The 27131-nt window shown below is 44.4% G+C and overlaps 1 protein-coding gene across 6 annotated transcripts in view; it reads left to right on the forward strand.

Annotated features, from left to right (window-relative positions):
* The window catches only part of MTUS2 (microtubule associated scaffold protein 2), a 276305-nt gene that overhangs the window by 237123 nt on the left and 12051 nt on the right, over window positions 1–27131 (forward strand). For all 6 annotated transcript variants that reach the window (XM_074535281.1, XM_074535282.1, XM_074535283.1 and 3 more), the window contains 5 exons: window positions 12982–13048; window positions 19641–19855; window positions 23414–23519; window positions 25273–25346; window positions 26781–26879. In XM_074535281.1, coding sequence (XP_074391382.1) covers window positions 12982–13048; window positions 19641–19855; window positions 23414–23519; window positions 25273–25346; window positions 26781–26879 — 561 coding nt within the window. The remainder of the gene's footprint in view (window positions 1–12981; window positions 13049–19640; window positions 19856–23413; window positions 23520–25272; window positions 25347–26780; window positions 26880–27131) is intronic.

A 27131-nucleotide genomic window follows, 5' to 3' on the forward strand; every position in this document is an offset into this window, starting at 1 on the left:
TCATGACTTCAGAAATCCCCAAATCACTGTTACATTTTCTGATTATTTTTTTTAAGTTAGGCAAGAACAAAAATAAACAACCCCAACCTGGAAAGTAATGAATCACATGTGTATGCCTGAAAGCAATGTGGAAAACTGATGATGGGAGAGCTGTTGTAATGCACCTCCAGCAAGGAAAGTGTAACAGTGGATGTATTTGCTTTCCTTATTTCCACTGTAGTTTTCAGTCTGACCAGATTAGGGTTCAGGATTCCTGTGACAGGATTCTCCTCCTGGCTAACAGCAGAGTATGGATTCCATTCCCTGTCCTAGGGATTGGCCCTGTGCTAGTAAAGCTGACTCTCCCCAAATTCACCACATTATCCCTGCTTTAGTTTTAATCCCCATCTGATGCAGTGCCCAAACACTTGAGGGACTATAAGGAAGGAAGCTGGGACAAAAAATGTGACCAGGAGAGGGGAAGATTAAAACACAGCAGCACTCATCTTCATTGGTTTCAAACACTTGCAGAAATACAATATGACTGGCAATTTCAATAAGTGAAATTGGAAAGAGAGTTTAGGACTAGTTAAAGCTGTTTTCAAATTATACTGCTTGCAGAATTGAAGAATTAACATTACTGACATTAAATCAATTTCAGTCTTTGAGGCCAATGTTTGGCCTATTGAAAAATAGATGCAGTTTCCCAACTTGCCTGCAACTCTGTCAGTATACTCAACTTCCCTCTTGTGGATATCAAAATTCTGACAAAGTCCACCTGCATGTTCTGTCACACAAACTGTAACAGAGTTTGAGGAGAGCACATGCAGAGAAATAGGTCGTGACAATCACATAAAATGTGCTGGATGTCCCTTCTTTTTGCCTTGCTCTCCCGTTTTTGGCATGCCACTTAAGGATTTTCTGAGCCTCCTGTTCAGAGTACATTGCTGGAATAGCGTTGCCCTGTTCTGCCTGTGCAGTGCCTCAGCCAGAAGCCCTGTCCCCGGGAATGCCGCCAGCCCGGCTCCTCCTCACGCCGTGCTTTGGGGCGCTCAGTGTCGGTGTCACGGTCACCTCCCGCTGCTGGCTGCAGGGAATGCCGGGGGGGCAGCTGCCGACAGCCCGGCTTATCCATCGCTCTCCAGAGCCGACACATTTCAGACCTTGCCGTGCCTCAGTCGTGCACCAGCTCCTCTGCATCTGTCACGTCTCTCCTCATTCCTGCAGTCTCCTGTTCCTTGTCTCCCTTCACCACTGCATGTCCCTTTGTCCTCTGAAATGCCACCTGCAGTACAATCTTTCCTTTCTCCTTAGTCTCATCTCTTTTTGTGAATCTGTACTTTTGTTTCTTTACCAGGTGAAGAAGTTTTTGAACTTTAGGTATGCCTCACCTCAGCCTTCTCTCCCTATCATCTCTCTCTGTATCCACATGGTGCTGCCTTCAGTCTCCTTGGTCCTCACCACTATCAACTTTCTCCCTGCTTCTTTTGTTTATTCCCATAAGCACTGGATACTGCCCTATCAACTAATTCCTAGAGCTGGCAGTCCTCTTGCAAAAAAATTTCCTTCACGTTTCCTGTACTGGCTTTTGCTGCTCATGCCCTCAGAGTGTTATCTATTCAAATTAAATGAAATATTTGTTTGACATACTTCACATGCTATGCCCCTCAGCAAGGTTGTCCAGCATTTCATAAAGGATTAATATGCAGTTCCCTTGAGGATTCTCCTGCTCTGGGACACACATAGCTCTGCACTACTACCTTTATCTCCCAGAGCTTTCCCCAGTCTTCAGTTCTGTTTTTCCTTCTCCATGGATCTCCATCTTCACACTTTGCCACATCTTTGCACTGTGAAAATCCAGAGAAAGCACTTTATCTCTCCCAGGAAGGTTAGCCAGACTCCATAAAATAGGGAAACATCAGATACTAAAGATTAGGAATTAAAATCTTCTTATATATGTTAGAATATCTGTATAGAACCCTGATGATTGATTATTTATTCTCTACAGAGCAGAATGTATGCACTGATACATAAAGACCATTATGGCGCTAAAAAGAATAATGTGCCCCATTTGGGGACCATAGTAAATTATAAAATATGGCTAATTTATCCCTACCTCTGTCAGTTTAGTTCAGATAGGTGGAATTGCTTGGGCAGTAAATAGGCATAGTATTATGTGTGTCATGGAGGAAAGCATTGATTCTGTCACTGTAGGGAAAAACTGTTCCCATGGTGCCTCTTTACCATTAGAATAGGTTGTTTATAGACTGAGCCACTCCTCTGGGACATTTAGGAACATGCAGGTATCTTCCTTGTCCTTTAATTGCCCAGCAGCCTTACCCTGTCAGGTGCTAACTACATTGTATTTCCACTGAAGCCAATAAATACTGTAAAACATACCCTGTTAAGTCACTTGTCTTGTGCAATTACTTTTATGTTTTAAAATCTAAATTTATAAGACTTCTTTCCTCTTAGGTTTGTTGCTAATCCTTTACATAAGGAACTTACCTTTCTTTGTGGAACTTACCTGTATTTTCTCTTTCCAGTAATGAAACAAAACCACAGCTTTTATGAAGAATGGTTTTTTTAACTAACAGTGCAGGTTTTCCCAGCCCATGTTGATCTCTCTTATCCACAGACTTGTTCATTCTGCCTTGAAGGGAAATGGGAGCCAGATCTGTTGGGACAGAGCTCCATGCAAAGCAGTTTGGCAGACGCACATTCACATTCTGCGTGTGGACCATCAGCAAAATCCATAGCAATATATTGGTATGGAAAGGAAAGGCTAGCAAAGTTCATTCCAGGTCATCAAATCCAGATCCTCCCTGTTGCTAAACACTATAATTTCTGCCCTAAAATGATTAATTTTCAGCTTGAAAGTCATTATATTTTCCTTTGTTTCTACCAGAGAACTGTTTCAGAATCTCTTGAGATTTAGGTATGCCCAAGTTCACACCCTTTTATCCTTACATAAATACATTTTTTGACTTTGAAGTACTTCTGCCTCTCTTACTGTTTTCCCTATATTTATAGAAAGCTGTAATTTTCCAACTTTACTGTTGTTTTCATAGAAGAAGCAGATGTGTATTTACACCCCTCCAGTGGTGTAGGTTATATATATTCCCTGCCTCAGAACTGCTATCCCCCAAACATGGGGAACCAGAGCTGTCTGAGGTTTCAGGTGAGATCTCTGTGTGGCTTTTCTTGAAGCACTCAAACTTCCCTCTTAGTGTTTCCTAGAACCTAAGGTTGTATTTGCTTTATTCAGATCTATACAGTAGACATCATTCTTATTTATCCCATGACAGGATAAGCAACACAGGTTTTTGCTCTTACTTCCAGCTGATGAGTTTCCATCTTCTACTTGAATTTCCTGGTATTTGTCCCTGTGATTGGGACCTTGGACTGCTCAGTGTTCTGTATTTCTTATCTTGACTGCCCCTATAGCCCTAAATAGCATTCAGCTTGACAAGCATGGTGTTTTAACTCTCTCACCTTGGTGTTTTAGCATCTCCCGATGGACAGTGCATCCCAACATCACATCAGCATTCACTAATATTTGACCAGGGTCAAAAGTGAACGACATAACTTGCCCCCAGGATTGATTGTTTGAACAGCTCTCTTTGTTATCTCCACTCAGCCCAATAGTTCCATTTACTGCGACTCCTTGTCCTCTTCCCCCAAAGGCCTTCTCCCCACTTAACACTTCTTCAGCAGCTCCCAATCTTTCCCAGACCGATGAGCAATGTTGTGGTGGTGGCACCGCGTGGTCACTTGGTCCCCAATAGGTGGGAGTTACATATTACCCTTATGTAAAAATATCAATTATTTCAGTCTACAGAGGCAGCAGTCTGCACTGGTGTGGATCTATCTGCCTTTGGTGCCCTGTTGTGCTTAACAGGGTGTTTTTAAAATATTATTCCTCTCAGTATTTAATCCAAGTGCCACATGCCACTGAAATCAGGCAGATGGCTCTTGCAGTTTAAAATTAAGAATCAATAATTTTAAAACCTTACTTTGAACCTGCTGTTTAAAGTGTCAGTTCTCATAGAATTTGGGTGTAGGGGCTGGCCTCTCCTTGGATGTGCCTGCTTTGCTGAGTGTTTTGCTCCTGTCTCAGTTATGTTCACTTCCCATTCTGTATCCTTAATTCCCAAGGCATTGCTGCCCTCAGGTGTGTGCTCAATGTTGGTTACTACTCCATGTAATAACCAACCTGCCAGCATGCTGCCACCACAGACCCCTCCTAAATTCTTTCTTCATCCTCCTCGTTTGTGTGTTTGCTCTTTAAAATAGTTTATTTTTTCCATTTGCTTTCTGAACTTTGGTCTTTTCTCACCTTAATGCTACACACCTGAAAGATAAGGTTTAATTCAAACTGAGTTTAGTCTTACTTTCTCCAAAAGGATCTAAGCTGACCAGAGCCCAGCAGCTTTCCCAAGCACATCCTTATCCCTTATCAATCCTAAATCAGCCTGTGGGACCTCAATTCACCCTTGCCAGAAGGACAACAGATGGTTTCTGCTTCATTTAAATTTCACTTTAATATTTTCTCTTCCAGTTTTGTGCTTAAGAGGTACTAAAGTCATGCATAGACCTTGCTAGCTAACATTTACCTTGGATTTATAATCACGTGCAAGCCACAAATCCCCCATTCTTAGCAAAGCAGTTGAAGAAGATGAGTTGTTAATTTTAAAAGCATTACAAAAGGAATATTGACCAGGTGTTGTTTTCCCTGCCTGACAGTCAGAGGTGAATCTAAATACTGTAGTTCTAATGGCCAACTCAGAGAAATGCCATGGTAATTTGTCTGCAAGTGGTTATGTAGGTTTTTTGTGTGGCAGTTAAAAAATTTCCAGTCGGGATTTGGGCTGTAAAAGATCCAAATTACAGATTTCAGGTTGTGTGGCAAGAAAGAGAAGCTCCTACAGTGAGGATGAAATGATTTCACCACACAAGGAAGTCTTATTGTACCTCTACTCTGTAACTGTTCAATAGGCCAACCAAATTAATGTTCAGATGCTGAAAGTTAGGTCTTGAAAGCAAATGTTAAAAGGCGTTTGTAGTAATGTACTAGGAGTGCAATTTTAAATTCGGTTTGGTGTTTTGGTTTTTTGTTTATTTGTGTCATAGGCGGGGTTTCTATCTTGTTGGCTTTCTTTGTTTGTTTGTTTTTAATTACTTGACTGTGATTTTCTAAAACTTTAGTTGAAGTCCTGGCAGGACTGAGGAAGAGTGAGAGAGAATAAGAAGTTGACATAAACCGAAGTTACCTGAGAATTTAAATGTAATTTAACACAGTTTTGTTGGACATTCTTGTTGGCTCCTACTATTTTTAAAACCACTTTGTGCATCACCAGTCACAGTTGATCAAACATTTAAACAAAAACATCTGTCCAGAGAAGCACAGACTTGAGCATCTTTCCCAGCAGAAGGCAGAGCTGCTCAGCAGTACGGGCAATGTCACTTTTCTGTATGTTTGGCAGTGATTTGGCTTTCAGGAAAATAGTGGTTTTCAGGTTAAACAGTGGACGCAGCACAAGTACCACCTTAGGTGTGAGTCATTGAACTATTTTGCCTTTTCCCAGCATTGCCTTTAACGTAAATTGCTAGAGGAAAATTGTAATGTAAATATGCCAAAGGCAGCAGCCCAGGAGAAATGAGGCTGCTGCAGCTCCACGTCCTGAGTCCGGCCAAGAAAATGTGTTCCCAGTGGGCAAACTGATACAGACCGGATATATCCAGCACACCCGTGTGTATAGGCAGCTTAAGGTTAGGTTTTGTGATGTAAATGTATAAATGCAGGGACAAAAAATTATGGCAGTTCTTGAAGATTACAGAAGCCTCTGAGTACGTTGCAGAGATACTGTTTTTGCCATTACGAGGAGTCGCCGAGATCCAATGGGCGCTGATCGTCCTGACGATTTAACTAAGCGACTTCAGGGAAAGTCCTTTCGGGACGATCAGGGCGTCTCGGGGAGCGGGGGGACACCCGGGATTGGGGGGGGAACACCCCCACGGCGGGCGGACGAGCTGGCGGCCGGTGCCGCAGCCTGGAGCGAGCCGCTGGCAGGCAGCGCCCGGCCCGCGGAGCCGCGCAGCGCTGCTCTCGCCCGGGGACGCGCGGGCAGCACCGGGCAGCACCGCGCACAGCCGGCAGGACCGCGCACAGCCGGCAGGACCGCGGGGCCCGCACGGCGGCCGGGAGGAGCCCAGTGCGGCAGATCCGGGAGTGGATTTGGGAGCGCTGCGGGACAGCAATCCGCAGGCAGCCCGCCGGGACCCGCTCGGCTTAAAGGCGCCGTCCGAGCGGGAGCGCAGCACGGGGACCGCGCTCATCGGTGCCCGTGGATGCGGCACGGAGAGGAGAATCCAGCGGCACCCGGGCTGGGAGCCCAGGCTCAGCCTCGGGTTTCAGCGCCTCTGCGGATGTCGTTGCGAAGTTTGCAGCCCCGTCCCGCAGTCGCCCGCCCCGGCACTTCCCTGCGATGGCGCTGCTGGACGTGCCCTGCTGTGGGCAAGCCTTTGCCAGGCGGAGCAGCCTTTTCGGGAGAGGCCGGATCCAGCGGCGAGCGGCAGGGCGGGCAGCGCTGGCCGGGGGCCGGACCCGCCGGGCTCCGCAGCCGCCCGCCAGCGGCACCGTCCCTTCCCCGCTCCCGGCGCCGCGACCCCGGCCCCGGCATCCCTTGGCGCCCCGGAGGCATCGAGGTGCCAGGTGCCCTTGGCCGGTCCCGGCGCGCCGGGACGTGACATCCCTTTCTGCTCCGGGCCGGGCGGGAGGCTGTCCGGCGGCTGTCGGTCCGGTGGGCGGCTGTCCTGCCAGCATGGGCAAATGCTGCTCCACGTGTTTCCCCCCCTCTCTGTGCGAGGACGAGACGGTACTTTTGCCTCTTTTTTTAAGTCCTTTAGGGAAAGGGAAGGACGGTAGCGGTGACAGAGCGTGTGCTGCTGCTTGTCGCTGGGGTCGGTGGCGGATGCGCTTCCCGGGTGGCGGAGAGGGGAGCGATGCTCGGCTTGTTTGCACTGTGCTGATCTCCCCTTCGCCAGGGACAGGTCTAAGTGTCGATTTCTCATGCACTGCAGTGCCTTACATAAGTTTATCCTGCAGTCCAAATGGAAGGGTTGGATGCACGTGAAGCAAGGAGGGACTGCTGGCATCTTCTGTAGCAACAGTCGGTTTGATGTTTGCTCTGCTTTTCTTACATTTTTAATAGCCATGTGGAGTACAAGTCATAAAGGAAACTTGCAGAGAGTTTTAAAGTTTGAAGAGAGATTATTCAGCCTCTAGCTGTCCTAAAGTTTTACACTCCAACAGATGAATGACTCTCCAGTCTAGGAGAAGTGAAACAAGACACAACTACCTGTTTTCTTATGTTTGTGTGAATCTAAATCGAACACATTCCTAGGCACCAAAATGGGTCATGTAAGAAATGTCAGTGCAGAAGGTAGAGAGCTTCTAGCATGTGCAAGAGATGTTGTGGGACACTTTGAATACATAGTTTTTCCCATTATTCTTCTGGAAATTTGCCTGGGTTTTATGTAGAGAAGAGTGAGAAAATGAATATATGCATTTAATTTACTTAATAGAAAATATTTTGGCAGAAACACATGTTTGTGCAATGTATTCTGTTAGAGTTTGGCTTTATGGTATATTCATATAACTCTGTTAAATTACAAACTGATAGTGTCTCCCATTTACCTAATGATAGTTCAAATATAGCTTGAGATATGCTACTAACCAGGTTAAGAAAAAATGTGTGGGTTAATATAAAGCTTGGCAAAGTGCAGTCACTGTGGAATATCTAAGTGCTTGTAAACTTTAACCAAACTTGAACCTAAAGGGTGTTATGAAGAAGGATTGCCTGACAACCAGCATGATTGAACAGCAGTGTTAAAACACCTCTTTTTAAAGGAAGATTGTAGGTAATTTTGAGTATCAGCTGCAGTGGGATTCAGTTATTGCTTCTACAAGTGTCATCTGAAATATTTATTGGTACAATAGAATTCCCAATATATATTATTCTCTCTCCAATTATAATATAATACCTTGCCACAGGGAGGTCTGAATACAGCACAACAGTGACTAAGCACTATTTGCAGGTCAGGGAATTTTTTAGTATTTTGAAAGCTCTGCATAGAAGACAGCTGTTCTGGAGGAGCAGTTCTAATAACAAGTGCCACAGAGCATCTGTGTGCAGAGAGTTTTTAGGAGATACTGTGGAGAACTGAGAAGTGTTTGTACAGTGGAAACACTGTACATGCATTTGGATCTTAGAATATAAGCACACATGTAAGTTGGCAGGATGGAGAGTCATGTCAGTTCGGGAAGGTAATTCCAGGCTCCCATGTTTGCTTCCTAGCTGCTGCTGACTTCCTATGTGGGTCTGAGCAATTTTCTGGTGTTCCTTACCTGACCTGACCCATTTTCATTTCTATGATGGATCTACTATTACTTACCTATTGTTAAAAAGTACCTGGAGATTTACTTAATTAGTATTTTTAATTCATTAATAGCTCTCAGTTAGGTTATAGCTCTCAGAGGAGAGACACTCTAAGGCAAACCTCAAATCTGCCTTCCCATCCCTCAGTTATTCCTGGTCCAAGGTAGAATCTCGACTTGTCTCCCTGATGATGTTCCTTGAGGATGTCTACCTGTCATCTCAAGCTCCATGCAACTAAAGCAGAGCCTTTCATAGAACCACAGAATTACAGAATAGTTTGGGTTGGAAGGGACCTTTAAAGCTCATCTAGTCCGAGACCACTGCAGTGAGCAGGGACATCTTCAATGAGATTGGGTTGCCCAGTGCCCCATTCAGCCTCTGGCCACAAGCTTTCATCACTACCTCCTCTCTTAATCTGTTTGGGCAACGCCAGCATCTTGCCCATCCTCAGGTCCATATGATGACTTCTCCTACCAAGTTATTTTTCTAGGTCCTTGCATGCAGTTATATCTAAATTCAGCTGATTTTTTTTTTTTCTGAGCTACACTGCTAGGTTTGGCCATTGTTATTTAATTTTAGAAATTTCTGGTTTATTCCTACACCTCTGCCTACCTGCCTTGTTTTCTGTAGCTGTTGCACCAATGTAAGTCATACCTCAGTCCATCCTCAGCATGTTTTGGGTTGAATTGAGACTCACATATGCCATTTTTGATGTCTGTTTCACTTGCTGAAATGCTGTCCAACATCAAAACTTTCACAAGAGAAATATTTGGAGGTCTGTGTGCTACAGAGCTCATGATAGGAAAAAGAGTTGCTACTGTGTCTTCTATTCAACAGAGCAGTAGGACAAACATATCATTCTGCCTGTCTTATTCTACTTTTCTTTCTGTCTGAAGAGATGGGACATATTCCAGGCACAAGACTTAATAATTATGTTGCAGAATTCAGGAATGAGGAAGATGTTTTTCTTCATCTCCATCATGAGTGTAATCTTATTTTATGAAAATTACTTCACTGTCAGAGTAATTTCTTGGGATGCAGCCAACAGAAGACCTTTGTCATCATTTTTCTAAAAAGTAATGCAGTCCATCATTCATTAAAAGGATGTGAAAAGTAAATGTGACATTTTTGTGCAAAACACACTGGTTTCGTTTCACATTTTTGGGCATAAAAAAAGGGAATTCCAGACCACATCAAAGCAATATTTTTTCTTCCTTGCCATTTAACTGCTGCACTGGAAATGGTGGATATTTGCACAATCTCCTTACAGGGTTCTCTGATCTTTTCACCTACTGAAAACAGGTGTGTACAGTCGATGAACCTTATTAAACCTGAGTTAGATTTGGCCCTTGGATGCTCACCTGCAATGGCTCAACTCCAAGTGGTGACCTAGTAGAGAATCCCTGCAAAGCTCCTTTGGTATGCTGAGCCTTAGTGGACACAAAACTCTTGGGAGGGCGCCTCAACTCTTTGCTCTACTGCTTCTTACCCTGTCTTCAGTTTCAAATAGTTTGTTGAGATAATTGATGAAGACTGATTAACCCAATGGGTCATCCTCTTGACTTGGTTTCTTATCCATTTGCTTTGGAGAAGTTTTCCTTGTGTGCTTGTGAAGTTTTCAATTGCATTGATGTTTTGACAGTGGATGTATGGGAATCTCAGCGCTGAACGTGGTAGCTTTACATTCCAAAGTAGATCCAGATTTGCCTACTGTAATATTTGGTTTCCTTGGCTCTGGCATTCCCAGTTCCCTGGCTACACTGACAGTGGAGTGCTGGTTATCTGCAGAGCCACACTGCTGATAACAAGCAGGGGCTCTTTTGTTTTGCACTGCTGTCATGTTTACAGTGTCGCAGGAACATGTGCAGGCCAAACCCATCGTGTCACACTGACAAAGCAGGTTGCAGTTACAGGAGATGTCAGGGATTTGTGAGTTCACTGCACATCCAGGAAATCATGAGGCTGACTTGATGATCAGCCAAAGCTGCACCTTGCTGCTCTTCCATGAGAGGAGGATAAGGACTCATGTTGTTGCTCTCCAGAAGAACCCTCTAAGAAAGAGGAACTACTGGAGGCCTTGGCACTGAGGGCTACCCATGTGCTTCTGATCTCCCAGGAAATATAAGGTCCCAAAGAGCAGACAGGAAGCTCTGACCAAAATAAAACACAGTGCAAGAAGTACTGGCAGAGCAGTAAAATGACAGCCAAGGCACCTGAGCTGTGCTGATCTGGCTGCCATGGAAGCCCCAGGGGCTGCTCTGCTCTGGAAACCACAGCCCCAGAGTGGTGGGAGGCAGGCATGATCCCCACTGCCCTGGTGGCTTGGTGCCCATGCTGGAGATGGAGTTATGGGATAGCATGTTTAAGCTGGCACCATGGCAGTTCTCCACTTGGTGGTGGGAGAGGATCCCACCACCAAGTGTCCTCAAGGGAAGGAAAAACCTTATCCAACATAAAACATCATGTAAAATGTGGAGCCTGTAATATTTCTTATGGGGAATCAAAATTCTTAGTGCTTTTTCTCCCAAAAAATGGGGGTTTTCCTTGCTTTTAACAATCCCATTGAGTTTTGCTCATCAGTAGGTGATGGCAATGATTTGTGCAGAGCTCTCTTGCTTTGAATGGCTTCTGTTTCAAAGAATGAGAACTGGTAACTTGAGTGGGTGCTTCCCATCTTCAAATCCTGTGTATCCCTGAGCACCCACCTTCAAGGGCACCAGGCTTGGCAGTCTGTCAAGAGCACTTCTGAAAATGACTCCAGTGAGTTAAACAGACCATATGGGCAGATGCAATGGTATTCTCTAAAAGGGGAAATCTTACTCCTGTAAGGCTGCTGGTTTGGGAATCTATGTGAAGGAATCTGGTTTTTTACTGTATCAGGCTGTATTTATCTGGACCTTTTTTTTTCTCCATAACTTTTTGACTAATTAGGAAAAAGAAATCTGTAAGAATCCACATAATTTTATTCTGAGCCTAATGCAGTGGGTGAGGACTGGGCACTCTGCAGTCCTGGCACACGGCCCCCTGTGCATTACTCAGCAGGGTAAGGAGCCAGGAGGAGGCACTGAGGGAGCCCAGCCTTGCACTCCTGCCTTCTGCCCATAACTGAATGAGAAAGATGCCCACATCATCTGGGGCTCCTCAAGCCTTCAAGGCTCTCAGATCAGTTCAGTTTATCACTCCATTTACAGCAAACTTTCAGGAATGGATGTAATTTGGATCTGGTAGAAATCATCCCAAAAGGGCAGTATGTAAGGGATTAATTCAAAGTCCAGATTCTGTTATTCTGGTATTACTAGAAATGAACTTGTGTTACTTCTCTTAACAGAGTTAAAAGTTAGGTACAGGAAAAATACACAGAAACATTAAGTTCTGATTTTTTTTCCACTTTCATTTCTGTAATATAAAACTGACTTGCTATCTTATCTGCTATGTATCCTGCAGCCAAAGTAATCCTGTCTGTGCCCTAGATTTTTATTAGCCTTGCTTGCTTAATACAGAGAGATTTGGTTTCTAGGACTCCTTTTAATTCAATTTACTGCTGCACTGCTTTTTGTATTGAATATGATTTTTCTGTAGTGTCCTTTAAGGATTCTTGACCTTTTCTAACCCAGGACATATTTATAGTAACCTGATCTAGTTTTATTAATCATTAGTGATCTTCCCAGCAGGGTACATTCCTTTGTCTTCTTTCTAATATGATTCATGATACATCCCAATTTAAAGTGCCCATATGATTGAACTGCTATGCTGGGATTTATTGTACTAAATCAGACTCCGGTGGATGGAGATAAGAATTTTGTTTGTCAGTTTGCACAGCACTAGTCAGACATCTGCTGTCAAAGTCCTTGCATTTTGGTAATAACACCTTAACATTGCTCATGTAAATACATTTTAATTTTCCTTTAGCCAATTCATCTGTTTTACTCCTTAAATATTCAGATTTCTTTTGAGACTAGTCAAGGAAAGAGGCCCTAATAAATAAATAAATAAATAAAATCACAGAAATAGATGTGGAGATGGGCATGAACATCAGGTTATTAGTGGTGTTTGTATGGGAATGCTCACCATGCATAAAATGTTGTGAGTACAGCAATCTGCTCTGTAACTTTGACTCTGTGAACATATTAATATGATTGGAGGTGGCTAAATGCAGGCTTAAACAGATGAAAAAAAATTAACAGTTTTAATAAATCCATCTTGTACATGCAGTCAAGCCATAAATGATATGCAGACTGACCACAAAATTATAGAAAAGTAGAGATGTCTTTGTAGACACATAGGAGTTAACAGAATACTCTGCACTGTTGTGTACACACAAGTGTGTGTATATGTACTCATAGACATACAAGGTACTTGTAGCCCACGAGTTGTAGCTCTTAAGCTTGATTTAAAAACTGAATGAGTTCATTATAATCCCACTCCCCTCCCCTAAAAATCCCCTAAAAAAAAGTGGTTTGAGGAATCAATCTAATCTGCTTTACTAAATGAACATGTGAAAGGGCTTATCTGGGGTAAACCTGGGTACTATACATATTTTTCTCTCTTTTTCCTTAAACAGAATGAAAATGCCCTTGTGAAAATAAAGGAGTTAGGAGTCGAGCTTGAAAAGATCAGGGAGGAAGTTGGTAAGTAGTACAAGAAAAGTAACAACAAAGTGATTTTCTCACTTTACATGAAAGCAGTTATTTTGATTCCCTGTGACCTGATCCAGGGGAACCTCCATGGTGAAATGTTTTCTGAAGCCCAGTGGCAAAAGGTTTTGTGATTTTGCGGGGAACCTTGATTTTACCTCTTTGCTGGGCAGATGAGTTCATCACCACACACACTTGTGCATCATCTTTGCTGTACAAATTGCTCTCCATGAATCCATATCTTCTCTCCTCAAACACCAGCACTGCTGAGAAGAAAGCACAGTGTGATGAGAAGTAGGAGCTTGGGACCATTGCAGTGCACAGTGACTGGGAATGCATCACCAGCTTATGAACGTTGCTGTGTTTCGCAGTTCAGCTACAAACCAAAGGACACCAAGCTCAGAATTTGCTTGTTAATATCTCTGAGGTCTCTTGCTGGTTGAGAGACAGAAAGAGCAATGCATCCCATTTGGTCTGTGTGTTCCCTGTATATCTGCATGCCCCTCTTTTCCTTTTGAGTTTCTGATCTAGACAGCAGAGAGAGTGTAAAGATACTGCCACTCCTGAGAGAGAAGGTGGGCTTTTGCTCTGGCTTCAGCCAACAGACTGAGTTCTTCTGGGCTTAAATCTCTCCAGAATGAGTGTGATGTTGGGTTCATCTACCTCAAGGCAAATGGAGACCAGGACCACTGCATCAGGGCACACCTTGAGTACCAGCAGGTGTTGGAACCAGTGATGACTGGAGCTATGAACAGGAGGGACCTCTCAGCTTTCCTTTCATGTGAAAGCCCAGTTCCTGGGTCACCCATTAAGTACAGACTGTGTCAAGTGGCCAGCAAAGGGAGGGTCAGGCCAAACCCTTGTGGGATGGGCAGAACTGCAAATCCTTCCTGTGCTTTGCCTTCACCTTGCCCATGACAGCCCACTTCAGAAAAGCTAAGCACAGCTCTTTTCAGATGCCCAACATCTTGTGCTCTCTGCTTTGCCCCTCTGAAATGCTTTGGCTGATTGTCATTTCATAGAGAGCTTTTTTGTCCCCATGGCCAGTGTATACTGCAGCAATGGCAAAACAGGTTTCCAGTTATTCCCCAATGCCTGCCTTCCTCCATCCTCTGCATCTCTACAGCTCTTACAGAAGAATTATTGCCACTGGTGCTTTCTTCAGGCAGGGCACACCTGAAGTTCTCAGTTCAATAGCCACTTCTCATTTGAGAGCCCTACCTCAATCTAGCAGGTTGGGTTTGCTCATTTTCCTGAGTGCTTTTCTAAGTGGCAGTGACATGGGAAGGAAAGAGAGGTTCAGTGCTGGAGATAAAGAGCTCTGCTTCCATTTACACCATGTTTGCACCGCTGAAATGAGCACACATCCCCAGTGGTTTTGCTGGAGAGGAGAACTTTGCCAGGGGTATGACTGGTGTCAGTTTGGGGGTCCCAGAGCAGCATGCTCAGTAACAGGAGATCCCTGCTCTGCCTGCCCTTGCACATGCAGCAATAAACACCTCCTCTGCACAAAGCTGAGACCTGGGGGCATGTGTGGGGACAGCTTTGGTAAGAACCACAGACAGCCCAGGAAAGCAGCCTGAGCTGCACTGCATCAGAAGGGAGACAAGCTGGACTTGTCTATGGGCTTTCTTCCTCAGAAAGGGAAAAGATGGTGAGACACAGTCCTTTCCTCAGTGGTCCTGTGGGCATGTGTAATGGAGAGGAGTCATTACAGGCCACCTCTTCCTCCCATCACTCTGGAAGACATGGAGATGCTGAACAGAGGCTGTTTGTGAGTGACACAGGTGGCTGGTCACCTGCTTGGTGAAGGAAATCCTCTCTGTGCAACCCTGAGATGCAGCGTGGCCAGCTAGAACCCCTCCCACCAGGGACGAACAACAAGATGAACATGTGCAGGTACTGCACTTCAGCAGAATGTGAAATAATTCATCAGCAATAAAAATCTTAGCATATATCCCTAAATATCCCTAGCATATATCCCAGATCCTATTATGTATGGGAGGTAACTTATTGTGCTTTTTAGTATAAGTCAAAAATTGCTGCACAGTCTGTTTTCCTTTGGTGTAAAATTACAAAACTTAATTTTGTGAAACAACCAATGTTTTAAATCTGTGGACAAGGTGAAATGATAAATACCACATACATGAGAGCATTTCTCATCAGAGCAGTCCTTTGCAGTCTCTAAACAGTCCAAGCTGAGGTTATTACTGCAGACATGAGGGTGCCCCTGGACACAGGCATCCCACCTGTGCTATAGGAGGATTATCTTTGTCTCACTTCCCGATGGATCAGTGTGTTGTACAATATTGTACATTATTGATGCAAATGAAGAATGTAACAGTCCTTTATTTGACAACAGCAATCTTGGGTGATTCTATGAAGAAATTCAAGGAAAATCAGAGCATGTTATTTTGACTACAACCAAGCTGTAGTTCTGCCTTGCTTCCATCACTTTAATAAGTACGTTTTCATTAATTTAAAAATAAGCCGTTCAGTTAAACATCATGGTGTTGGTCAAAAATTCCTGATTTCTCATGTGTAAATTCACCATGTCAGACTCACTGATGCAAATGCCTGAATGAATCAGTAAAACCAGGCTGCACTAGCCAGGTTTGATACAGGCAGTGAGTCCAACATTTAGTTGTTTAGCTGTAATTCAAAGTTATAATTTGGGTGCTGAATGTGCTTGGTTTTCACAGTGTGCAGTCTTTAACTTCAACAGAAACTGCAGAATTCTGCTATGCAAAGCAATGAAACTGCAACAGAGAACCCACTGTTCAGAAAAATAAGAATATATGTTTAAGGAAAATTCTTGTGGTAAATAAAACCATTGCTGAAGCAATAGCAGCAATGGACCATGTGTAAAAATAGCTTAGGGAGACCTGCATCCTGCTGGAGCCAGGCAAAATACTGAGGTGAGACAACACTGCCCAGTCCTGTGAAAGTATCACACTGCATCTGAAACCAGCGTGGGTGAAATTGGAAAGTGATTCTCCCTTCCCAGTCCTGGGGAGGAGCCTTAGCCTCTATAAACACTGAGGGGCTTGTTATTTAAAGCAATAAGGTTTCCTCATGTATTTTGCTAGAAATAGCAAGGCTAGGAAAACATGACAAGCAATCGTTGTACACTCAAGAGACCGATCTTTATAAATTATAAATATAAGCACTTTTCAGCTGCAACACTGAGTCTCTTTCAATAAGAGGGTTTGAATACCAGCTGTTTCTCTTCAAACTAGTGGAAATTGAATGTCAAAATTACCTGCTCCTTCACTGTCAGACTAATGACATGAAGTGTGTCAAGAGGAGATATGGAGATGCATAAAAAACCTGGATGAAGGAAAGGCAATGAGATGTCAAGTTTAAAATTTGTATTATCTGTGTTCTCAAGCATTTCAAAGCCAAAGCCTTTATGCCATCTCCTCCTGGATATGCTTCCCAGTCAGAGGATGCTTAACCTGAGTGTGGTGGCTGTGATTTGTCTGTGATTTTGGAGCCAAGCTCAGGAAGAAGAGCCCATTTCCCATGTCAGAAGGAAACAGTCCCTCTGTAAGGCACAAGGCACCAGTCCCCAGTTCCCACAGAAGTTCTGCACTCCAGAATGGAAAGTGCCGGGGCTGGGGAGGCTGCACTGTGGCTCTGACTGTGTGGTGGGGGAAGGAAGGTCAGTCCAATGGTGACATCTACCTTTCCCTCACCTCCCCAGCCCAGCCTGAAGTGGGTTTTGCTCATCTGTTGTGCACTCAGTGCTCAGGCAGTAGGGAAGCTGCAGTAGCTGGTCTCATTTAACCCAGCACACTGCCATCCCAGGAAATGCCACCTTGTGTCAGAGTCATTTCCTGCCTGTGAGCAGCAATGCAGATACCTACAGAGAAGGAAAAAGAAAACCGGGGTGTAACTCTTCAAAACAGACCAGTAATAGCTGTGCTCTTCTTGTCTTTTTTCATGTCAGTAATGCATTCATCTAACTTTTAGGAGTAATTTTTTTCTTTTTTCTACAAGAGTAGATCACTTTAACAGTATTCCTGTCTTGATGCCTGAAAGATAAATCCAGAGTTTTCCAGCAGCATTGCAGGTCACCTGTTCAGGCATCTGTTATGGGGTGCCTGGTGTGGATGACCCAGCTGTGTCACCAGGACCTCACAGCTGGCCCCAGCAGGACAGGCTGTCCCACACTGGTTCCTGCTGCAGCTGCAAACCCCTGGGCTCCATGGGTGCTGCCTTCTGCCATGGCTGTCCCAGGAGAGCTGGGCACAAAGGTCCATCTCCCTGATAAGAAGAGATTCAGTTTTTCCTCAACACCTCAGTCCTCAGCCTCGTTTGTCTTAGTCTGACACTTATGGTAGGGATCACTCCTTCTCATTAGAGGTGTTTAATATTCTGTATAGGGCAAATTGCCTCATTTTCTGCCTCCAGCAGCATTGTTGGGTGTATGGGGAACATGCCTGCAAGCTCACTTTCCCTGCTTCCCTCTTCCCTCCATTTTGCACCTGCATCAGGGTCTGATTTGTGAATAGTCTTGTATTTCAGGTTACAGGATGTGTTTCATGTGAACTTTCTTTTGGTAAGAGCATGTTTCATTTCCCAGCCCTCCCTGTGAGCTGGGTAATCTCATTAGAGAGGCTGGAGAGAGATGAGGTTCATTACATCTCCTATTTAAAGCTTGAGTAAGTTTGAATTCTACTGAAGGCAGGGCTGCAAGCACAACCCCTCCTGCTCTGGGATCACTTTACATGCCAAAGATAATAAAAAAGCAAAAAACAGGAGAGAGGGTTTAGAGCCCTAATCCAGACTGCCAGGAGACAAGACATTCCAGCTAATGTACCATTCCATTCTGGATATAAGGCAAGTGGGAAAGCCTTCTGTGTGCTGCCAATGAGGTGCTGAACTCACTGGTTTACTCTCTTTCAATCAGGAGCACACAACTTGACAGGGACAGAGTCCCCCCACAGTGCTCCAGAAAATTCCAGAATCAGAACAGGAGCCCAGCAGTGTTGTATTTGCAGGGCACCCCAACAAAGGCAGGAATGATGCATCTGATTCCATGTTCTCAGAAGGCTGATTTATTACTTACTTTATTATACTATATTATATTAAAGAATACTATACTAGAGTATATTAAAGAATACAGGAAGGATGCTTACTGAATGCTAAAAAGATAATAATGAAAACTCCTGACTCTTTTCAGAGTCCTGACACAGCTTGGCCCCCACTGGCCAATGAGTCCAGACAACTCACTCCAGAATCCCATGAAACAATCACCTGTGGGTAAATAATCTCCAAACACATTCCAGATGAGCACAACACAGGAGAAGCAAATGAGATAAGAATTGTTTTCCTTTCCTCTGAGGCCTCTCACTGCCTTTCAGCTTCCCAGGAGAAAAACCTTGGGCAAAGAGTTTTTTTTCAGGGAATGTGAATGGCACACAGCAGCGTTTCTCTGTCTGGACATACTGAACAAGTCTGGATATTGGTGTCCAGTAAGTGCGGAAGCAGAGCTCTAAATAGGGTGAAAAATAGCCATGTGGGGAAGGGAATGGTTAGCTTGGGTGTCCAAACTACCTTGGCATGGGTGCACCTAACATAAGCTCTGGGGACAGCACTGGTAACTTGGACAAATTTTTGTTATCCTGGGAAAAATGAGCACAGTCTGACACTGTAGTAGAAAGAGGTAGGAAGATACAGATATTGAACAAATATGTTGTCATAGATTAAGTATGGGTTTGAAGCATTCAGCAGGAAGACAGCTGCTCCCAGTCCTCTGACTTACAGTGCCACATGGGTCTGAGCATGACACGTGCACCTTGAAAGGCAAGGGAAGGATAAATATGCAGTCAGTTTGTTCAAAAACCTGATCATCTTTCTAAATCAACTATGGGTTTAAACCAGAAAGAAGATCTAGCAGTGCTATTAGAAACCCATTTCTCCTTTAATATTCTGAATGTTATGGTCATGATGATTTTAATCACTGCTTACCTGTTAGATCTTTACAAGCGAGCAAGCTTGCTCTGTAAGTGTACTCTGGCTGATCTTGTCCATCTTGCATCAAGTCTTCAATATCTGGATTTTTTGCAACTGTTCTTTAGCAAAGCAAATAGCTGAGGACACAGTGTTTGTGACAGTGCTTTCCTGGGACCTGGGGGACAATAAAGGTGAGGAACCAAATGGGGAAATGGACTGATTTTCCTTGACTTGATAGAACTGTTGGAAAACACTGGTGTGAATTCTGAGACATAGTGGGTTAGTTCACCAGAGTAAGAATTTCACACTTTCTGATTGCCTTCAGTATCAGCCTGTCACTGTGCTCTCTGATGCCATGAAGCACACAAGATGGTGGTTTGAGCACAAAAATATTTTAAGCAAGTGTGCATGAATGGATTTGAATGGTCCTTGCTGGAGCTGGAGACAGGTTTATGGGATGAGCAGCTTCAAACATCTCAAAAATGGGACGTATGAGATTCAAGTGGTCTCGCAAACACCCTTGTACAAGAGTGGGGAGAAGCACCGAGCTCATTGCCCTACCAACAGGTCCAATGTCGCTGCTCCAGGGCAGCGTGGGGACTGTGTGGTGGCGTTGTCTCCACAGAGCTCAACACAGCGCGATGGAAGGAGCTGCAGAGCGAGAAGGAGCAGCTGGAGCGGCGCTTCCAGGAGGAGGGGCAGCAGCTCCGCAGGCAGCAGCAGCAGGAGATGCAGGCCTTGGAGCAGCGGCTGCAGCAGGAGTACCAGGCCAAGAAGGAGAGCCTGCAGGAGCAGCACAGGCTGCAGCTGGAACAAGCCAAATTGCAGCATCAGGATCAGGTCAGTCTCCACCTGTTGCCTTTGAAGAGTAGTCCACTCTAGTCCTGATTGGGTTCATGTAATGAAATACATTGAACACTCCAACATGAAGGCACTGGTAATGAGTTATGAGTGGGAAAATGTCATCCTGAATATCTTTACTGCTCTTTCTCCCTATTAGTTCTACTGTTTTTTCCATACACTACAATAAAAATATTAAGATTAGCTCTGCTGCCCACACATACCTGCTCCTCAACCCACCTCTTTTAGTCAATTTATGACTAAAACCAAGAGTTATAAGAATGTGTACCACACAGGTAAGGCCAGCAGAGCCAGCCCATTGTTATTTGCTAGTTAAAGGGCAACACAGTGAAGCGATAGCAACCATGCAACACATGCTGCCTAAACATCAAGCACATGATGCACTCCAGATCCCCTGATTGCTGCCCCACCACTCAGCCTAATCTCTTGGACTGTACATCCCAAGTGTTTCTCCTTGCCTGCTTTCTGTGTGTTGGCAGGAGTGTTCTCACAAGCAGCTTCTTTTGTGTGATTTTGTCAGAACAAACACTGTAACTCAATGCAACTGGGCTGTTTTGTCCTGGACAAACTACCTATTTCTGTTCATGAACTGATTTCTAAAGATGTATTAGAAAGTGCTGTCAAATAGTTCTTTATGTTCTAAATCAGATTTCTAAAAATATTTCTCTGTAAATTGTTAGAACATATGCTGAGCCATGTCTTTTGGTTCTCATTTCAGTTTATGCAAGTTGGTTTCCTTGCAATGCCCTTCAAAATTTCTGCTTTTCTTTCTGATATGAAGGAGGGGTTATGTTCCCAAAACCCTCGACAATTTTTTCCTTTCACTGTGTCAGTGTGTCAGTCTGCCTGGTAGAATATGTTGGCTCTAGCTGCAAAGGCTTACCTCCCCTGGATCACCTGACATCAGCATTTGTGAAGGAATTTGTTCATTTTTTGCTGAAATAGCTTATAGCTTAGCTCTGCAGCTCTTTGAAGTGTTTCTGTGAGCTCTCAGGACCACAAGAACAGATGTTGATTCTTCTCCTCTCGAGCTGATCAGTGCAAGAAAGCTGTTCAAAGTCATTGTAGGACTTGACTAGAAGTGTGCTTATTTTTCTCATGTTTTCATCTGTTGTGACTATTCATCATCACAGAGGAGCAGTGGAAACACATCCTTCCCTCTGTGGGGAAATAGTTATTGGTTTGCTCCAGAACTCTGTGTTCCCTGATTGCTGAAAATGACACAAACATTCCTCTCCATTGCTTTCAAAGTGCCTCTGTGACCCAAGTATCTCAGAGCTTTAGCCCACATTTTCAATTCACGGTTCAGTTAGCATGATGAGTTTTAGCAGGTTTTCCCTTTGAATTCCTACCCTGCTGTGCACACATCCTGTGCTGAGCACTCTTGTGTCAGTGGGGGCTGATGGGCCATGCTGGAAAGCTGCTCACCAATGTTTCTTGGCCAAGGAAATGGAGCTCTTGCACTGCATGTGACAAGAGCCTCGTGCTTGAGCTGCCCATCTGCATGAGGGGCATTTGAATTTGCATTCTTGAAGGCAATAACAATAGCAAAATCCTTCTGACCATGGATCTGCGTGTATTTCTGTATCCATAAATCTGATTTGGAAGCTACTTCCCCACTTTCATGGTTTCCAGTCACAGCTTAACCTTCAATGCTGTGTTGCTTCAGTCACCACCTAGTTAACTACGAGACAGCTGTTATTTGTTTGGAGACACAGTTCTGTGTCAGGTTTTGGAGGTTCAGCTGTCTCTGAGGAGGTAGCAGAGCATGAGAGCCAAACTCCTCACAAAATGATCTTGTGTGCCAGTGCATGCTCACATCTCCTTGCAGCTAAAGGCAGAATTGCAAAGTAAAGGCTGTGATCTGTCTTGCCAGTGTTTCTCACTTGAGGTGCTCAGCTCAAGCTGTTTTGCCCAGTAGCTTGCTGAACTTCTCCCACTAGAGCTCCTCTTGATTTTACTTTATTAAGCCTTAAAAATCTCACCTGAGGTACTTTCCATAGCCAAAAATAAACATGACTTGTGTTAAGTGAGGTGATCAAGCTTCCAGAGTAAGTTATTAGCATGCAAGAGAGCTGCTTCCCAGTGCCAAGTTGACTATCTGCCATGGAAAACTGCAGACAGGACATCACTCTGGAAGATTAAAGAGAGCCATTTGCAATGTGGATATGAAACACACAGAAGGCAGAAAAAATCCCTGCAGATAATTTGGGACATATTTAATTGGCTTTATAGATAAATAACTTGTCAAGGATGGTGGCAGCAAGGGGAGACTCCTTCACCTTCTGTGGGCATTTGGGGATAATCATTCCTATGGGGTGCTGTTCAGTTGAGAAGCAATTAGAGTACAAATAAAGGCTTCAGCAAGGGTGAGGTAAAGAACATGGCAATGCTCATGAGGCTTCAGCTTACAGACATCATATACAAGGATGCTGTGCTCTGGGAAAAGCCAGGTGACAGTCCTTACCCCATTAGGAGCCCTTTGAATCATCTGCCCCCACCTTTCTCAGCTCTGTCATGCACTACATCATCAGGCTGAGTCCCCATTATTTTGCAAACAGTTTTTCCCCACTGAGTTATCTCCCACATTATCATGAAAATTAGCTTGGATAATTTTAAATTCCATGTTAGATGCCCAACGTTCATTCAAAGAGCATGTTTTCTCCATTATGGTTGGAAATTTGGCTTCTGGTGGGTTACCTAATACATATGTTTGACAACAAAAAGCACTGAAATGACATTTATTCAAGGCAAACTCAGATGAAGTAAACTTCTACCATTATTTACATAACTGTGACCAGATAAAGCTGTTTAGGGTCAAGTCACTTAGCCATGAACAGAACAGCTGTTTCTCTGTAAATGTAAAATAGTTTGATCCTCTGCCTTGCCAGATATCACAGATAATATTGTGTTAAATGTACGGAATAAAATCACTGTGGTTACAAACCCCAGAAAATCAAATTGATGCATTGCATTCAGAAAATGCTCTGGACCACTGACTCAAACTTCATCAGGATTTCTTGTTGTAGCTCCTTTAATGATTCATATCAAAAGACCATCATTGGGGATCTCACTTTGCCTTTAGCCAAGTCTAGTAACAAACCATGTACTGAAGGAGTCCCAAACCCAAAGGGTGCTCTGGAACACAGCCCTCTTCCAGCTGCACTCCTCACTCTCATGATGGCCATGGGCTGTGTGGACATTATTGTAATTTAGATTAATGGAATGTCGAGACTTCTGAACATTGAATAAACTACATCTCCACCTAAGGGCTTTTTGACCTTTTGCTTTCTTATGTACCTCTTCATCACCTCTTCATCTCCATTAAGCTAAAAAACAAAAAATACCTTCAGCAGTGACTACGCGCTACCACTCAAGGCATCAACGTGGCAAAACTGGCTCAGGTGCTGCAAGTGTCACATTCAGTAGAGCCCTTTGCTGTCTCCAGCTCACTGGAGCTCTCCAGCAGAGGCTTGTCAGCATGCCACAGCCTGTCTAACCATGTGTCCATGTCTGTGCTCACTGTTGCTGGAGCAGGTGGAAGATCTCACAGCTGTACATGAAGCTGCAATGTCACAGCTGGAGAATAACCACATAGTGGCCATTACAATCCTGCAGGATGAGAATGACTGCAAGATTCAAGGTAAGCCAAAGACAACCCAACAGCTACACAGCTGTTCCAGAGCAGGAATTAATGCTGTAGATGACACTGTGCTTCTTCCTCCAGAGCAGATTACGCAGAAAATTTGTGTTGGTCTAGTGCTTTCACGTGGGGTGGACCACCAGTTTCATGCTAGGGCAGAGGGAGAGATGTCTGTAGTCTACAACATCTAACTTTGACCTGGAATTATCTGAGGGGGGTCTCTGGGTCAAAGATAAGGCTTTCTCTATGTGTTGCTGAAAGTAGAATCCAAATTCCACATCACTTCTCACACAATGCTTTTTCAAGAGCCTAATCCTCAGATGCTCAGGAGGATAGAGCTCTTGGGACATCTCTGATTTTAGGTACTTAAATACCCACAAGTGCTTCTGAAAACAAGACTCATGATTTCCAGTAGCAAACTTCTGGCCATGCTGAGCAGACTAAAGCCTTTTGAAGTGCAAATCTGCGCCTCAGCTCTGTTACCTTTATTTTGTGGTAGAGTTTGGCCACAGGATTGATGCTGCAGACAGAGCTCTTCCCTCCCTACCAGTTCAGTGTCTAAACATTCGCCTTTGTGCATGCTTTGGCTGACATTTAACAGTAATCTGTACAATCTCCCTATTTTTTCCTATATTTTAAATATCTCTAGTAGGTTTTCCCACGTTTCCCAGACCAAGCCATATTGCTTAGCTCTGCATTGTGTCAGTTAGAGACACGGTCCAGAACATAACATGAACTGAGAACAGTCTATTCTCCTCTCTCATGGGCAGAGAAGGTATCTAGCATAGCATTTGTAAATGAATATACACAATTTTGAAAATAAATAAGCAAAAAGCTGATTATTACTTGAGGGTAATCTTATCTCTCTGGTTTTTAGTATTTTCTGATGATAAAATTCAAAGTTGTGGCTCATCAAGGGTCTGGTGGCTGAAATTTGTGCTCCCTGCTCCTGGTGTGGGTGTGAAATGCCCTCCTGTGCCTGGAAAAGGCACTGCAGCCACTGGAGCCATGTGTCACTTTGTCACACATGGCTGCTGGGAGTGCGGCTGCTGAGCAGAAGCCATGGCCTTGGCAGGGAAAACACAAAAAATAATAGTGTCCATATACTAAAAAGACTGCTGCTACTACTGCACTGAATCATGATTTTATGGCATTGCTTTAGAGATTAAACTTTATTCACTTTGTTTATTACATTTTTGGTAATTAGTGCTCCCAGGGTGAGTTATTCTAGCAGGAAAAACCTTTAATCAAGTTTCTTGTCTTCTCTGTCTCACTACTGGAATAAACCTCTTAGCTCATCTACCACAGCTTGGGGAGAAGCACTGTCCTTTGTATTTCTGCATCTCAGGTGGTGGCCCTCCTCTCCATCCCCCCAAAGAAATTGCAACTCAAGCTTTCAAATGTATCCAATTTTAAATCCTTTGATTTAGGGATTCTCGCTCTGAACTGATAAATGGCCCATTGTCAGACTGACCCTTTTCAGATCAGAGTGCCTGGGAACTGAGAATTCTGAGCAGTTCTGAAAAATCAGAATCTGGCCATGTAGAAACAGAGGTATCTACAAACAGTGAAAGATCAGGAAACTCTGATTTTCAGAACAATTTACCTAAGGTCACAGAGCATATTGATACCAGTTTCCTATTCCATGTCCTAAAATTGCGTCCCAGTTTGCACTTGGCTCACAACCTGTGTGCTCTCAGGCCCTGGTTTGCTGCACTTCACTCAGTAATTCATGTCTGTGTAACCTCTCCAGAACTGAATACTGCTCACAAGCTGGAAAAGGCACAACTGGAGGAGATCTTTGAGAAGCTGCGTCTGTCGCTCCAGGTGAGCAGTTTCTTTGTTTCCCACCCTGTGATGTGCGGGGGAGCAGCCCTGGGCACACTGCCCTCTGCCAGCACGCCAGGCTCCTACCAGCTCCGGTACCTCCTGTGCCAAACGGGATAGAGCAGCAAACCCTCGGGATCTTTCCTCCCCCTGGGCTGGTTCACAAGAGAGAGAAAACTTAAAGGGACTATAAGGCATCTGGATAAAGAAAGAAATGTCTTTTTGACCCTGCTGTCTGCTGGCAAATTTGAGCTCTTCCCTGCTTGATGGGGAGAGCTCTGGCACCTGCAGTGGCCGTGAGCATCACCTTGTCTGCATGGTGCCTGCCAGCTGGCACCCCCAGGGCTCAGAAACAGCGACATCTCCCAGCCTGGCCCTGTGCCTGGGCCTGTGCTTTCGCCTCCTCCTGCTGCCTGAATGTGGGAAAGCCGGTCCCACGTTGCAGACACAGCTCCAGCCCCAGCGGAGGGCAGTGCAGTCCCTGCTGTGCGCTGCCCCAGGGCTGCCCTGCTGAGCAGCCAGGCTGCGGATGGGCAGGTCAGCCCTGCACATCCCAGTTCCCACATCCCAGTGTTTAACACCAAGGTCAGAGTCGTCTCATCCTTCTAAAAGCTCCGTGCTCTTCTCACTCCCTAGATGAAGAAATCACAAGGAGTGGAGGGCAGAACTGCGCTCCTTTGACAAAATCTAAGGTTGGAAATGTGTGAACAAGATGCCAGAGCAGTTAATGCAAGCCTTGTTTGATTTCCCAGGCAGAGATGAACTGCAATTTTTAAATGCCCTGGCTAGCAGATATTGTTGCACTGCTGCAACAGCTTGAGGCATGTCAGCAGTTTTGCAATAAGGGCTGATGTAATGTTCCAGACAAGAAATCACAACTGTGAAAGATAAAAATACCACCTTCACAGCAACTGTGGATTTTACAGGTGTTGGATAGGCAGAAATGCCTTTGATGGTAACAGAAATATGATTGCTTAAAATAACATGTTGTTCCCATGTATAGCTCTGAGATGAAATGATGATCATTTGAATTCCACACCACTAACTCATCATTGCTTGTTACCATGTTAGAAGCTTAGAAAGGGGAAGGAAACAGGTATCTTCTGCCTCATTTGGACTCTAAGGACCACACAAATGCATATGGTATAAATGCCAGCTCTGCCAAGGAAGGACAATGTCTGTTCTCTTCCAGCACAAGGTGATTTAGCATCAGCCACAGGTGTTAGAGGGATTTTGTGATTCCATGAGGCTTCTCAAATACCCTTTCTATGTTCAAGTGACCTGATATAAAAAATATCACCTTACAGGGGTGTCTGAGCCTTATTTAGCTTCCCTGATAAACCACTGCCTGGTTTGGCAGTACAGACTGACCAGTACGAGTGTGAGTGGGCTGCTAACACAGCTGATGTGTTAATTGGTGTGTTTCCCCCCCAGGACCAGATAGACACCCTCACCTTCCAGAATCAATCTCTAAAGGCCAAAGCAGACCGGTTTGAGGAGGCTCTGAAGAAAAACACTGAGGAACAGCTGAAGGTAGATGACAACTCTAATTATACAGGCATCAAGATACATGTTTCTAAGTATTACACATCACCTGATTCAATGAAGAGCAGTTGGATCCTCATTCCAGGGGCAGGGGGCAGGTCCCAGCTGAGATCCCAAATACTGACCTCTGAGGAAGAGTCACAAATCTTAGCCAAAGGGGAAACAATATCAGGGGACAAATGGGCTGCAGGGGACCAGGTCCAGGCAGTTTTCACACCACTGATTCTCCTGAACCACGGG

This window comes from Zonotrichia albicollis, chromosome 2 (assembly GCF_047830755.1).
Source record: "Zonotrichia albicollis isolate bZonAlb1 chromosome 2, bZonAlb1.hap1, whole genome shotgun sequence".
Classification (NCBI taxonomy): domain Eukaryota; kingdom Metazoa; phylum Chordata; class Aves; order Passeriformes; family Passerellidae; genus Zonotrichia; species Zonotrichia albicollis.